At 36.5% G+C, this 15706-nt stretch overlaps 2 protein-coding genes across 6 annotated transcripts in view; both read right to left on the bottom strand.

The window, feature by feature from the left end:
• Window positions 1–2645: 2645 nt before the first annotated feature.
• Window positions 2646–11290, bottom strand: decr2 (2,4-dienoyl-CoA reductase 2, peroxisomal). Of its 5 annotated transcripts, none has more exons than XM_015375089.1 (10): window positions 11081–11290; window positions 8274–8375; window positions 8098–8166; window positions 7960–8011; window positions 7739–7874; window positions 5267–5391; window positions 3611–3704; window positions 3421–3525; window positions 3109–3297; window positions 2873–2907 (listed from the first exon to the last, which is right to left on the bottom strand). In XM_015375089.1, exons 2-10 carry the CDS (start codon window positions 8369–8371, stop codon window positions 2873–2875), a joined length of 903 nt encoding a protein of 300 aa, XP_015230575.1. In that variant the 5' UTR covers window positions 8372–8375; window positions 11081–11290. The 5 variants fall into 5 exon arrangements, with proteins under 5 accessions (XP_015230578.1, XP_015230575.1, XP_015230574.1 ...); XM_015375088.1 differs by having other exon boundaries at window positions 8274–8372; XM_015375090.1 differs by having other exon boundaries at window positions 8274–8372; window positions 11250–11282.
• A 3556-nt stretch (window positions 11291–14846) lies between these two features.
• Window positions 14847–15706, bottom strand: part of rdh13 (retinol dehydrogenase 13 (all-trans/9-cis)) — a 7105-nt gene continuing 6245 nt past the window's right edge. The window contains exon 7 of the mRNA XM_015375075.1: window positions 14847–15418. Coding sequence (XP_015230561.1) covers window positions 15096–15418 — 323 coding nt within the window. The 3' untranslated portion in view covers window positions 14847–15095. The remainder of the gene's footprint in view (window positions 15419–15706) is intronic.

Genomic DNA, 15706 nt, shown 5'->3' with positions numbered 1-15706 from the left:
AAGACTGTATGGACAGTGAAAAAACAAATATATTTTATTAAAATAGATCTCTGGTTTTACTGAGCTCTCATATGAGAATTGATTTAGATTAGAAAATACACTTTTTTAACACAGGTCCAGCTGCTTGTATTGCTTGGCAATTAGTTGATGATAGAGATTAGTAAAATTTTCTGTTAAAGATTTAATTTGTGAAAAATCTGAATTTATTTTTCACCAATGCAGTTCATGGACTTCCATAGCTGAGATTGATATCAATTCATCCCTTTTTGTTCTTTGATGTATACTAATAACTAATAAATTATCTCATTATGTAACACCACTACCTTCAAACATTTTTTATTTTTATTTAGGTCATATCCTAATGGGAGTTATTAAAATAAAATCTAGTTTTTTAAAGTAATGTGTGTCATTTGTGATTTTTTTCTCTGGAACAAGTGTGCAAAAAAAAAAAAAAAAAAAAATTGAATCATATTGGGTAGAAAAATTCAGGATAGATTTTTAAGCCATAAAAATAAAATGTATCTGGTTAGACAAAGAAATAAATTATGATAAATACAAAAACAGAAGCAATTTGTAAAAGACGTGAAAAAAAGGACATGAACACATATTCATACTGATTGCAGAATCCTTATTATTTCATCTTCCTTTATATTCTGGCATATTTGAGTTCAGCTACTTCTCTTCGATAGAGTAAATGTTGTTGAATCTTCCATTTCTTGCTTTAGTTGATCTGTAACATCTTCTTAACAGGAGCATTTAATACAGACCATGAACTAAGTGACAAGTGTTATTTATTTTATGAGTGAGGGAGGGAAAACTCTGAATTTCTTCAAGTGTGAGGAGTCGGCAGCCAACAACCTTTAACTACAGTAATTACCCACTTTTCTCTGGAAAGATGGAGTACTAATAAAAGGAGAACAGGATTTTCTGGGATCATGATTAGATGTTATTTTTTATAATCATTCTCTGGAATTATATGTGATAATGCACCTTTATTACTTCATCCAATAACAATTTAAAAGACATTAAGAATAAAATGCTTTTAAACAATTGCAAACCCTGATATGATGTTATTATAAGATTGTAAGCCACTGGTAGGTTGGGTTACAGCATTAATTTAAACATGGACACTCCCGTATATATATTTAAATAGACCATCTAAATATCACTGCTTTCTTCTGTAAGATGATAATAAAAATCCAAAAAATTCATCCAAGATATCATGAAAAAAAGTGGATTTCTTTGGATCTGCTTATTCCTTTTGGTACTACTTCCAGATGTCTGAAGGTTCCATGTTTATCTATTTAAATAATTATACTCAGTTTAAAAAGAAATGGAATTTCAGGCCATATTATTCAGAAATAAGAGAGATTCTGCCCACGAAAAAACATTTTTAGTTTAAAATGTACGAATCAACCTGAAAAGAAGCTAAACACCTAAGATACTAGCTGAAGCTGGTAAGAGAACATTTTTATGCAACGTAGAACAAGTAATGCACACAGAAGAGCCTCTAAGCAAGGAGGAATCTGTTACAAAACAATATAAAAATACAGTTATAAGTTTTGATTAAAAAAAAAAGTTAAAGACATCACTATTGTTACAGCCTCACCATTCGTGGCCATTTTCCTTATAGCAAAGTAGCGTGGAGGCCCCTGGAACCGAAATGTGACACAAAAGCCACAGAATCAGTGAAAAGATGCTCTTCTGCTTTCTGGTTAACTAACAGTTGGTGATCAGCTAGATTCTGCTTTCTCTTAGGATGCCACTGGATCCTCTAAGTAATTCAAAAATACATATCTTGTGAAGTCTCACTGTATCACTTCTCCATTACCCAAAATGGAAAAAATCTACAAATGTCTGACCATCTTTAAAGAAAGGATGCACAAAGTTCAGATCTTTAAGCACTGAAATCACAGTTAAAGGTTGAATTAGAAGGTCCTCAAATTACAAAATAGTCAGGATTTAAATATTTGACTAAATTTATTGGATATTCAAGTTTGATTGGTTATTGTTGTTAATGTATAAATAAAAATCAACATCTAATGTTATATATTTACAACATTCTGGCACCCCCTTCTGACTGTTCATTGTACTGCACGTCAAATAAATAAAATGTACCTTCTGAAACAGACTTAGCTTCTCGCTATTAATCAAGTCATCCTTTTGAAGCAATGTTTACAGGCTTACATTTCTGACAAAGGTTAAAAGTAAAATGGTAATTTCTTTGATTTTGCATTTTACTTTTATAAAGATTTCTCCTGATTTACCTACTTTGCCCAAGTTTAAAGTCCTCCAAACAATAAATCATATCTACTTCTCCAGCATTTTTAATAAAACAAAACAGTCTATTAAAAGTAAGCCAAATGTTAAAATCAAATGAAATAAAATTTATTTAGAATGTTCTAAAAACAATCTAACAGGGAAAAAAAAGATATCAAAACTTCCCTTATGACGGTTCTAATTCATTTGAGCTTTAATCGACGTTTCTATATAATTCTAGCTTAAATTGACAAGTTAATTGATAAATTGATTAATTAATACATTTTTTATTGCTTTAATTAAAAACAATAAGTTTAAGTTATTAACAATCTGAGAAGGATGGGTGGAAAAAAGAACGTCGTCATAAGCAACAACTGGTTAGAAAGGCTTTTATTGATAAGTGCAATAAAAGTGTGGGAAATATTTTACAATACTGTCCACTATGATGTTTATCAACAATTATATCATTTGTACCATTATGAAATAATATTTATATATTTAATTTGTTTTCTAAATCTAGCAACAGACACCTAAGGCACCTATAGGCTTAATAAACATTTGCTATTGTCCATAAACAGCATCATTATAATAAAAAGGTCCTGATTTCTCCTGATCACTTGTCCTTCCTTTTTTCTGGTGACCAGTAACCTGTAGGAATACAATAACCATGATTAATAAATATCCCCACTTCTGCTTGCTTGATGCTAAATCAGAGACAGCATCATCAGTCACACTGTTTCTCCACATGAATCTCCAGCTGTACCTCCTCCTACACACCTGGGCCAGGAGGAGGACAGGAGGACATGAGAGCTCCTGCTCAGAGCTTAGCAGATTTAGAGGAGGCTATACCCAACAGCGCAGAGATGTCATTGGCCGAGGTCAACCACGCCCCGCCATCCGCCACCAGGACGGCCCCGGTCATGTAAGAAGAGGCTCGACTGGCCAGGAAAAGAGTGCAGTGGGCCATCTCTGTCTTGTTGCCAGCTCGCTGCAGAGGAATGGACTGGAAAGAACCTGCAGCCTCTGCACCAGAACCACCTGGGCATTCAGTAAAACATTAAAAGACAGTCATAAAATCCCTTCACAAATAATATTTCAATGTAGGGCCTTTAAAACTCACTATGATTGAGAAAAATGTATATAAAAGTTTTCAATATTTACCAAGTCGCCGAAAACCCTCAGTACCAGAGATTGGTCCTGGGGCCACAGCATTGACCCTAACTCCACTGGGCCCCCACTCTACAGCCAAGTGTTTGGTCATGGCATCTAAAACACCAGATAAGCAACATCTAGTAATCTGTGTCTGATTTTTAAATAAAAAAAGAAAGGGATATCAAAGAACAGCTCTCACCATTTGCAGCTTTAGCAGAGCCAGCATGCACCTGAAGGGCCTGTCCTCGGTACGCCAGCGTGGCAGAGATGTTGACTATGTTACCTCCATGATCCTACACACAGAGGAAAGCATGTCTAACATCACATCAGGGGATCTTCAACTCTTAATCTAATGGTGGCAAAACATTCAATAATTCAAACTATCTACTGCCCTCTATTGGTGAGAGTGAGAAGTTCATGGAGTCTACCTCAATGACAGTATTCAGTAGCATCAAGCAGCAACCTTTGCTGAGATTACCGGTGAGTGAAGATAGAAAAAAAACAGTGGAAAAAAACTAAAATTACATTTAAAAAACAAAAACAAAATAGAAAAAAGGCTAAAAGAAAACAATATTTAAATAACCGCCTTTTCCAAACTATGCAACAGAAAACTGCTGTTTGTAAACTATTGTGATCACAGAAGGTTGCCTGTCAATTACTGCATTGTAAAAGCTTTTATTTTAATTTATGCATTTATTAGGGCAGATTCTGACAGATAGACCAGAATAATGTGTTAATAGATTCTTATTTCTCCTCATGGTTATTTACGGCACCTGTTATTTTTACCCAGTCTATCTGCTGTGAACCTCATTGAACATTTATATCAGGAGCTCTTACAGTATGTAAGAGGGAAATATTTTTAAAACAAGGCTTTACAAATAATTAAAAACAAAAATAAATATAATACCTAGTAAAGGGCGGACATTTCAGACTGTTGTCAGCATCCTATATAAGAGATTAGCATGTATGGAGAATATTTCCATACCTTAACTTTGACATTTTCACTTTAAAGCTGCAAAAATTTAATACACTTTAAAAATATAAAACAAGAGAACTCTGCTTTAGGGCTGAAACAATTAATCGAATTAATTATGATTAATCAATCATTAAAATAATACTCAACTAATAGAGTAATCTATTAATCGTTAACTGGAGTATAGAAACAAAAATATGCCTTTAGCTAACAGAGTGAGTAGTAACTATACAACAATTGTAAAAGAATTAAAAATAAATAAATATATTGCATTTAAGATGAAAAAAACATTTTCTTCTATGCAGAACTCAAGTAGAAATGTCTTTTGTTTTACCCGGTTTAATTTAGTAAAAAAAATCTTCTTTAAGGAACCTTTGGCTATCCGAATGTCAATCGAAAAAATTATCGTCAGATAACTCGATTTCCAAAATAATCTTTAGTTGCAGCCCTACTCTGCTTAGCCTTCCTGTTCCCTACTGAAAACCTTAATCTCTCATGCAGACTGAACAAACAACGTTTTAATGTTCTATACAAAGAACATATATTTTAATATACCTTCTTGGATTTCTTTTTCCCCTGGTTTCACTTTAAACCCCTAACTGCTATACGAGTAAATCATCTAACAATGTTTCCTTTATTTATTATTGTCAGGACTAACATATGTTGTGTTCAATGGACAGACATGATGGGATACTTTAGTTTCCATATCGCTTATTAAGCTGAAAAATCTTCTGATTCCAGTCACTAAACAATTTCCCAAAGCATCTCTTATTAGGTGAAAAAAGGCACATTTATGTATTTTTTATTCTGAAGTATTGAAAATGTTTTTGTTTTTATGAAACAATGTGTGAGGCATCAGAAGGAAGGGAGGCAGTCACGTACCTTGAACCACTTCTCATACACCACCTTGCTGGTGTTGAATGTCCCCATGGTGTCTATCTCCATGACAGTTTTGAAAGCATTAAAGGAGAGTGCAGAAGCAGGGCAGAGGAAGTTTCCAGCAGCATCTGTGTTAAGTAACATTTTTTTTACTGTCAGAATAAAGTATTTTTAGGTCTTTTAACAATAAACTAACAGAACATCACATTGCTTTGCTTAAATGTTCAGGTTAACTATAAATTTAGGAATGCAGAAATGAAATTGATAAAGATTGTGCTGCATTGGCACCCCTCATGATGTGCTATTTGGATATTTTTATTTGGTGGGAAGATGCCACAATAAGAAATGTTTTAGTAAATGTTTACAACCATCCAACAAGTAAAGTTTCTTTGTTTGTTTAAATCAGATCAAGGTTGTTTTTTTCCCTCATGCATACCCTAATCTTCACCTTTGTCAATTTATTAAACAGGTGTTTTGTACATCAATCCCCTGATGTGCACCGATGCTAATGGTTGGTTTCAGTTGTCACCTACTCTGGATCTACTTTTTCTCCATACAATTATGATTTTTGCACTGTTTTTCAACCAGCTCCTGTTTTTCTTTTCTTTTTAAAGAATTAAAATTATTTGTATGTGAACAGGTCTTTTTTTTAATTAATACATTACATTATATTTTTGTCCTTTTCTGAAATAAAATTTTCTCTTCTAGTGTTTCACTTAACTTTTAAAATATTGTTCTTAAGCCCTTGAACCCTACGGACTCACCGGCGGGTCCAGCTGCTACATGACCTCGTAATTTTACCAAACCCCCAGTATTGATGTAAAAAACATATTTGGTACAGTTTGGTGACATTTATGGATAAATGTGCCAAAATGGCCTCTCCGCCTAAGAAATTTCTCACTAATACCATTCTAAAATAAATATGATTCATCTGATTGAGTCCAAATTTGGTATATTTTTACACAACATTTAGATTGGAAAGTCTGTACTACTTTTTTGTGCTATAAATAATATTTTGGTAGTGTTTTGCAATGTTTATTTCAAAGAAAATTTTGGCGAGGTTCAAAAAATGCAAAATATTTTGTATTTTGTCCCTAATATTTCAGGCAGGGTCAAAGCTACAATGGTGCTGACACCAGAAAACCATTCTATGACATCTGACCTTTACAGACGTACCAAAAGTTTCTTCTTAAATCTAATAGCTTTGAGGCTATAAGTTATTTACTTTTGTGTGTTTTTGTCAGGCAGAAATTTATTTATACCCCCTTAGGGTGTAAGAGGTTAAGTCCCTTGTCTACTTATGTTTGCTACTACCTAATCCCCAGTGGCACAAGCTGCATGCTTAATAGTTTTTTTCTTTACAAACATGATCAGAGACAGAGGGCAGCTTATTTTTACCTTTAAAGTAGAAGGTCAAGATGTGCAAATACACACATTGATCTTTATTAGTCAGAAAATTGCTACTAGTACCTAAAAGTTCCCGTATCTGCACTTTAAAAAGTCCTAAGTAACTGGGACTATGAAAAACTGAGCTGGATCTTGTGAAGACATGAAGGAAAAATGTGTAGTCCAAAGCTCACTGCTGGAGAACTGCAGGTCGGAGTGGTATCATGGGATCATTGAGTCTAAACAACCATTAGACCTTAATGGTTAGTTTTATTAACAACCAACAAGAAAATGTTCAGTCCCACTGCTATAAATGTTTACATTCATAAACCAGGAAATAAATATATATAAACCAGATGTAAATCAAATAAGAAACTTCTATGAGTTAGAGTAATAAGAGAGGACTCGGGATGATAGGGAGAGATTGTGAAAAGAGGGCTGGTCAAAGATCCCTCTCTCTATGCTCTAACCTGCTAAAACAAGAACAATAAAAGTTTTCCTTTTACCACAATCGGGTTAAACATGAGATTAGGAGTTGACTCTTACTGTGGCAAGTTTCTTTTGTTAAAAAGCAAGTATTTTTTTACTATGAACTAATAAAAATTTATAAAATTTTATTTAAACAATAGTCTTGTGATTATGTAAGTCTTTTGAGGTAACAAAGGTATATTAATGATAGAAGATAGAGGTTCAGATTGGGAAAAATAGGCAAACAAAAACTGTTCAGATGTAAGTTAAGTTAATTTAAGTGCAAAAAGAGGGAGAGGGGGGTATGAAAAATAAGATTTACTTCTCCATACCTCTTTTCAGACAATTTAGATTAATCAATGTCAGTTCTCCTGCTGTATATACCAACAGGTTTTGTTTATATTTATGTTTAGGTGAATTAAGTAAGTTTGGAAATTGGTTTTTTGTTTGGTTTTATGTTCAATCCATTTATTGTTGTTTGTCAAATTGTCTAAAATAAATTCCTTTTCATAACTTATTCTCATTTCTTAGTGAACTAGCTGCACTGCATTAAGATTTGATCAACTTTTGGAAATCTAAGTGGATCCGTCACAATAAGGCAATGCAGGATAAGTTACGAACTGTTGATCAGGACGTCTAAGCGGCCGAACTCTTTCAGCGTCTCATCCACAGCTGCTATGATGCTCTCCGGCTGCCTCACGTCGATACGCAGAGGGAGGCAACGTCGTCCTGACGCAGCCGACAGCTTTACCGCTGCCTAGAAACACATTTTTATCTATTTAACACAAAGCTTTTGGCCTATAGATAAAATTCAAGCAGAAATGTGCAAAGTAGAAGAAAACCTCTTTTAGCTTGTCCAGGTTTCTGCTGGCAATCACTGTGTCACAACCATGTCTGTAAGAAGAAAGAAAATAACTTATTGAGACATTGAAGAAACAAATGAGAAAGCACGATATACTGTGAGGACTTTAGTCCTTCACCTCATAAAGATCTCAGCTATACGAAGTCCGATTCCAGATCCGCCTCCTGTGATGAAAGCCACTTGATCTCTAAAACAGAAAACCGACTCTCCATCAGATGGTTTAACAAAACTTCAGCATCTTTCTGAGTGAAGCAACACAATCAGGACAGTTAACTGCACATTTCAGAAGCTTACTTGAGTAAATCCGGACTGTAGATGTGTGAGTAGGAAGCCAAGCAGTCATCTGAGCTCACATCTTCAGGCAGCTCCTCTCTTTTTCTGAGCTCTGCCATGCTGCTGAAAACAGAGAGAATCTTAACTCATCTCATTAGATGCAAAATCCAGGAGATACAGAAGCTTTCAAAGTATTCGCACCACTCTCAATATTTCATATGTTACAAAATGTTTTAAGATTTTATCCTATAAGATTTTTTATGGAGGAAAGAGTTGGGCATTTATCATATCCTTTAGTCATGATAAGTTTCTACACAGAATAAGAAATTTGATTAATTAGAATCAATCCATCCATTTTGTTCCGCATTATCCGGGGCCGAGTCGCGGAGGCAGCAGTCTAAGCAGAGATGCCCAGACTTCCCGATCCACACACACCTCCTCCAGCTGTTCTGGGGCGACCCTGGGGCGCCACCAGGCCAGCTCAGAGACATAGTCCCTCCAGCGTGTTCTGGGCCTTGCACAAGGCCTCCTCCCAATGGGACATGCCTGGAACACCTCCTGAGGGAGGCGACCAGGAGGCATCCGGAACAGATGCCCGACCCACCTCAGCTGGCTCCTTTCAACGTGGAGAAGCAATTAGAATCCATGATGAGTAAAAACTCCACAATCTGGGGGAATGGTCAGCTTGTTTTAACGATGCTTAAAAGGGGTTATTATGAGATGCTTAGTGATATAAATTAAACTTATTTATTTACCGGTTGTCCTGAAGAAGCTGTATTTCAATGTGTATATTCTTTAAGAGTAATATTTGTGATTGCAGGGCTACGATTGCTGTGGTAAGCAGTCACAGCCACACAGTTACCTAAGAATCTCTGTAAATAAGTTGTTTTTTTATAGTGAGATTTATATCCCCCTTCCAATTATTTGGCTTCAGGATAGAGAGCTGAAGAGCAGCTCCATCTCACTATGGAGCTGAGTCCGACGTGGTTTTTAGTCGTACAGTGTGAGCAGGTAGATCCCATGAGAGCGTCCGGCCAAATATACACTCACCGGCCACTTTATTAGGTACACCTGTCCAACTGCTCGTTAACACTTAATTTCTAAGCAGCCAATCACATGGCAGCAACTCAGTGCATTTAGGCATGTAGACATGGTCAAGACAATCTCCTGCAGTTCAAACCGAGCATCAGTATGGGGAAGAAAGGTGATTTGAGTGACTTTGAACGTGGCATGATTGTTGGTGCCAGAAGGGCTGGTCTGAGTATTTCAGAAACTGCTGATCTACTGGGATTTTCACGCACAACCATCTCTAGGGTTTACAGAGAATGGTCCGAAAAAGAAAAAACATCCAGTGAGCGGCAGTTCTGTGGGCGGAAATGCCTTGTTGATGCCAGAGGTCAGAGGAGAATGGCCAGACTGGTTGGAGCTGATAGAAGGGCAACAGTGACTCAAATAATCACCCGTTAAAACCAAGGTGGGCAGAAGAGCATCTCTGAACGCTCAGTACGTCGAACTTTGAGGCAGATGGGCTACAGCAGCAGAAGACCACACCGGGTGCCACTCCTTTCAGCTAAGAACAGGAAACTGAGGCTACAATTTGCACAAGTTCATCGAAATTGGACAAGATTGGAAAAACGTTGCCTGGTCTGATGAGTCTCGATTTCTGCTGCGACATTCGGATGGTAGGGTCAGAATTTGGCGTCTACAACATGAAAGCATGGATCCATCCTGCCTTGTATCAACGGTTCAGGCTGGTGGTGGTGGTGTCATGGTGTGGGGAATATTTTCTTGGCACTCTTTGGGCCCCTTGATACCAATTGAGCATCGTTGCAATGCCACAGCCTACCTGAGTATTGTTGCTGACCATGTCCATCCCTTTATGACCACAATGTACCCAACTTCTGATGCTACTTTCAGCAGGATAATGCGCCATGTCATAAAGCTGGAATCATCTCAGACTGGTTTCTTGAACATGACAATGAGTTCACTGTACTCAAATGGCCTCCACAGTCACCAGATCTCAATCCAATAGAGCATCTTTGGGATGTGGTGGAACGGGAGATTTGCATCATGGATGTGCAGCCGACAAATCTGCGGCAACTGTGTGATGCCATCATGTCAATATGGACCAAACTCCCTGAGGAATGCTTCCAGCACCTTGGTTAATCTATGCCACGAAGAATTGAGGCAGTTCTGAAGGCAAAAGGGGGTCCAACCCGTTACTAGCATGGGGTACCTAATAAAGTGGCCGGTGAGTGTAAATCGTGAGTTGTGAGCTCACACTGTACGACTAAACCCTGCGGTTTAATCGTACAGTGTGGTTTAGTCGGTGTGAAGGTAGCATAAGGGTGACCATGGCCACCCCTGGCTCCTCATCTAGCTCCGCCCCTGGTGGCACTTGCTTAAAGGCATTTAGGGAGCTGTGGTTTCAGGGATCAGAGCATAGATTTAGATGATAGAATGGTTCGGTCAATGTTCAGACCTAAATCCAACTGGTAATCTGTGCTAAGATTAGAAAAAAGTAGAACACAGCAAAGAAAAAGAAAAAAATGAGTAAAAGAAAAACAAAAATAACAATGAAATACACATAAAAAAATTAAAATTGTGTGCATCACCTTAAAATCAGCAACAAATCACAGATGTTTTGTGAGAAAATGTGGAAAAGATTTAAAGGGAGAACAATTTGCTGAGGCATTTTATGTCTGTTATTGTATGTAAAGAAGAAAAACCACCAGATCGAACCAATCATTGCAGCAGTTTATCTCCACTGAGAGCTTTTTGTGTAAAAATGTCACATTAAAAGCTGAAATCAACATATTCAAACTCACACAGCTGCTTTCGGTCCAGTCGTTTCTGTCGGTTTAGTTATTGAAGGAAATACGTGAAACTCTTTTGCTTGTTTTCGGCTTCCAAACAAGCTTTTTTTATTTTTTCTTAAGTAAATTTAAACAGAACTAAAGCACAACTTGGTCACAAAAAACCTTCACAAAGTCAGACCTCAGGCTCTGCAGGAGCTCCTTCACAACATGGACCTTGGACGTGTTTTCACAGTCTTCCTACTAATGCATTGTGGGTAATGAAGTTTTTTCTTTATATTCATAGATGCGTTGATATAACTCAAGCTGATATGTTAAATTGCGTCTAAAACTAAAAAAACAACCACAAAAAATACAAAATAACGTCAACTAACGCTTGTTAGCATAAATTATTTAAAAAACTGAAACAATCCAGCAGAAATACAATTAATAATCATTAAAAATGAAGATTTTTTGGACATTTAGGTGTATCTAGTTGATTTAAAACCAAATGAAAAACAATACACTGTGTGTTTCTACTAAAGAAAAAAAGATTATACGTGAATCATTAGAAAAACAATTTATTTATTTATTTTTTATTACAGAATTGTCTCAGTATTTGTTTTGGGCCTTTTTTTTTTTTACACAAATTACTGGAAGAATGCAGGGCAGTATAGGGTTTATTAGCCTGTGGTTCTGCTGAAGTGTAATAGAACCCCTAGCTGTCTTAAAAATGGACTTGATGTTGTCTGGATTTTTGAATCTGCTGTTTGTTATCTTTCTTTTGACAAAACCTCATAGATTCCCTATGGAGTTAATGTCAAGCCAAGATACAGCGATTTCCTGATACAGTGATTTTTGAACATGGTTCCACTAATCATCATGGACAATGGAGACGTCATACTGCAGCTGATGAAATTCGGATGTGACAGCTGTAGCTCATCCACCTATATGTGCGGTCGCTCTTGAAGCCCCTGAATTTGCTTTGCTTCTTAAACCTCACAATGATGTATTTTATCCATGCACCTTTTTTTCCCCTATTTTCCTCCAGAGAATGACTTAATAGGACGAACTTGTGAAAAATGCATGCAATTTCTTGCAGCGATTATAGATTTAAAAAGTGTTTCGTCTGAATTATTCAGAGAGCTGCTGTGAGATTGAGTGTGAAAATATTGCCATGTCCAGATGTAAGAAGCTGTCAAAAGCATTTATAGGATAAACTAATTATTTTAAATGTATTCATTTTGTTTATTAGTTAAATTGCATTGAATAGTTTAAAGGTTCTGGAGTTGATTATCATGGTCAAATATTATAAAAATATTATAACCTGATTAGAATGGTACATCTCTGAGATAACCTTTACCTGTCCTGTCACATTAAATTAGGTCTGTGGAAACTGTTGAACCTTCTGCTGAATTTGTAATAAAACAGCAAAATGAGGCAAAACTGAATCATGTTTATTGCTGAAAAATATTAGAATAAAGTTACATTGTATCATCAAACAAATCACAAAAACACTGGGTCGATGGAAGAAAGCAAACTTAGTAACAGTGTCCTCCATCTCCAGTAATAACCAGCTTCCGTCATGGCACCAGAGAGGGTCTCCACCTGTAAACCGACACCAAACCAAACAATTCTGAGTTTACAGTTACCCGGTCGATGCCCATCAGTCTGCATTAGTGCAATGATCCATATTGATCTGTGCTTTGGGAGTTACCACTGGGAGGAAAAAAAAATTGCTCCATGCAATGGATATCTGGGATAATCTGTTCAAGGATTTGAGCAGCTGCATGTCTGAGAGGTTCTGGGTTGGAAGATGAGTGCCTCTGTAAATGGATTTATTCTATTAAAATTCATCCTGAGCAGAAGTGCTCATCAGTTTGTGCACTTTAAGGTCTTGAACTCAGACAGATTTGTTGGACAGCCTCTCTCCATGTTAGACGTCCATTTCTTTAGCCTTTTTAAGTCTCCTTTGCCCCCTATCTGCCATGATGGATTTCACAGTCAGTCATCATCAGATGCATGTTGAATAGCCCACTTAAATAATTATCTAAAAAAATGATCAAAGTAAAAAGGCATGTCATTTAAACCAAAAAAAAGGAAAACAAATTTGGCATTTAAAGTTTCATGCAATCTATTTCCAAGTATGAGAAATTAATGTTTTGCAGACAGGTGGCGCTGTAGGCCAACGTTATTTTATTGAATCTGTACAGAAACTGGCTTTGCATGCAAATATAGGACAGAATGAGACTCTGAAACAAAATATTCACCTTCTTTAAGTTTGTTCAGACACATTTATTTGAAGCAGAAACCTTTATACTAATATAATCTAAACCAGGGGTCTACAATCTGCGGCTCCAGAGCTGCATGTGGCCCTTTGGACCCTCTACACTGGCTCTTAAAAGTGGCTAAAAAAATTATATAAACAACTCATTAATGTACTGTGATAACAAACACCAGTCTTAGAAGCTTTGTAAATATTTTAATTGAATTTTCATCACAGAATGACATTAAAAGAACCACAAATATGTTTTAGAGCTATTTGCCTTTTAATTAGCTTTGAACTTGTTTATATATATATATATATATATATATATATATATATATATATATATATATATATATTTATTACATCAAATAATCCCTATAGAAGAAAAATGGAAACAGATTTCTTTTGGCAGATATTTATTTACAATAGGCTGTTTTTATTAAAATGTCCTGTAAAACATTACGTCTCTAAATGACTTTTACCGGACTCAGGACAAAATGACTCTTTGGTGGTGAATAGGTTGCAGACTCATGGTCTGATTGATGATTTAATGAGAGCAATAAAAAATAATAATAAAATAAAATGAAATGTGAGTTATGCTTCAGTGGCGTGAGTTAACTGCAGATATATACACTAATGGTGTAAGATATCTCAATTTGTGTAATTCCTTAGAAAGGAAAATATATATAAATATATAAATAAGACCTCTCCACCCTTTGTAGTCCTGTTTAATACACAAAAATATATAAATGAAAGAGAAAACTGTAGTACAATAATACTACCAATGCTTTAGTAAAAATTGTCTATTGTTCATGGAGGTGACAATGTGGTCAGACGTAGCCTCAAACAGAAGCGCATGATGCAATCCTCTGCATAAAAGAGGCAAAAATGTTACAAAAATCCAGCTGCTAAAATTTGAACGGTTCACAGATTCAGTTACTGAGACTTTCAGCGCTGATAACAGAAAATATGGGAAGATGCTGAAGGCAGCAACTTTACATATATATAAAACCTCTAGTTTCATACCAACACTTTACACTAGAGAGTCCTTCATACAGTGATTGGAGGAGCAGTAGGACACTTGAGGATAAGGTGCCCTGCTCAGCTGCACACCAAGATGTGGCAGCAGGAGGCTACAATCTAAACAGCTAAAAAGACATCTAGTAATGTTTACCTCTGGGCCACTGTCGCTCATACATGTGCAAAAAAGGAGGTACATGTCATATAAACCCTTTTTCCCACTGTTGGGAGTGTTTAGTTCATCACAAACTCTTCCATATTTGGATTGAGGGATTTTTTGTTTTAGATTTGTTGATCAATTTAAATCACATTAAGAATGAGATCATTGATATCTTTGAGCAACAAGGTGTTCTTCTATTGCATACAAATCCACCCTTCTTCCCATGATAAGATATCTGGCTTTTATTTCCTTATAAAACCAAAATGTCTTTATTTAATAAACGTTTCATAAGCAGAGTCAGTTTTTACCAGCTTTATGCTTTATCCAAAGTGATCCTTCACTGATCAATTCTCTGCTACAAAAAGATTGAGAAAACACAATCAGAGGAAGTACTGATCTAAATCCCTGAGTTTACGTCTGGAATCAACATTGGATTGTTTTTGTCTTTTTATTGAGTTTATATGTCCAAGTATTTTAAGGATTCCTTCTGTGAAACAAAGGGCCATCTTTACACACAGATATTAACATCCTCAGAGAGAAAAGTGTTCATATGTCACAAAGTGGGTCCAGATCGATTATCCCCTGAAGCTGAAGCAGAACTAAGATCCAACAGTACTGACGTCTTGCTCTAGTTTCTGCCCCAGTGTCTGTGCTGAATCTGTCAGCCCGGCTTTGCTTTGTCTGTCCACCGATGGCTTTGCCTCGCATGGCTGTCCACCGTCCTGCAGGCCCACCAGCCTGCTGCTGACCTCCCACAACCTACGAGCCGCCTCATCATCGAGGGCCTGGGGTGCCGGTTCCTTTTCAGTCATCACATCGTAGTACTGCCCCGTCACACCCTCCATTTCCTCGGCCACGGCCAGAAAGACGCTGGGCTGAGCGCCCAGCTCTGGACTCTTTACCAGCAAAGAGAAGAAGGGGCCTGTGAAGGACATCAGAGGGTTACAATCACTTCAATAGTATCCAAACACCCTTTAGCTTTTCAAATCTTTACCTTAAAGTTACAAATGATAGCAGATTTTATTAGAATTGGACACAGTTTAACACAAAGTGGTTCAGACTTGTAAAGAAGTAAAATATATTTTTTTAATCTCCTTGCAGATAGTAGATTATCCTTAAACGGAAAATAAAAAAGGCCCATATTAACGTAGGAGGGACTGCAAAGAGCAACGGCTGAGGCAGCGTGATTCAGCGACAGGAAAACCAATAA

The sequence above is a fragment of the Cyprinodon variegatus genome, unplaced genomic scaffold (genome assembly GCF_000732505.1).
Source record: "Cyprinodon variegatus isolate N-32 unplaced genomic scaffold, C_variegatus-1.0 Scaffold113, whole genome shotgun sequence".
In the NCBI taxonomy this organism is placed as follows: domain Eukaryota; kingdom Metazoa; phylum Chordata; class Actinopteri; order Cyprinodontiformes; family Cyprinodontidae; genus Cyprinodon; species Cyprinodon variegatus.
This window is presented reverse-complemented; position numbering and strand designations above follow the sequence as displayed.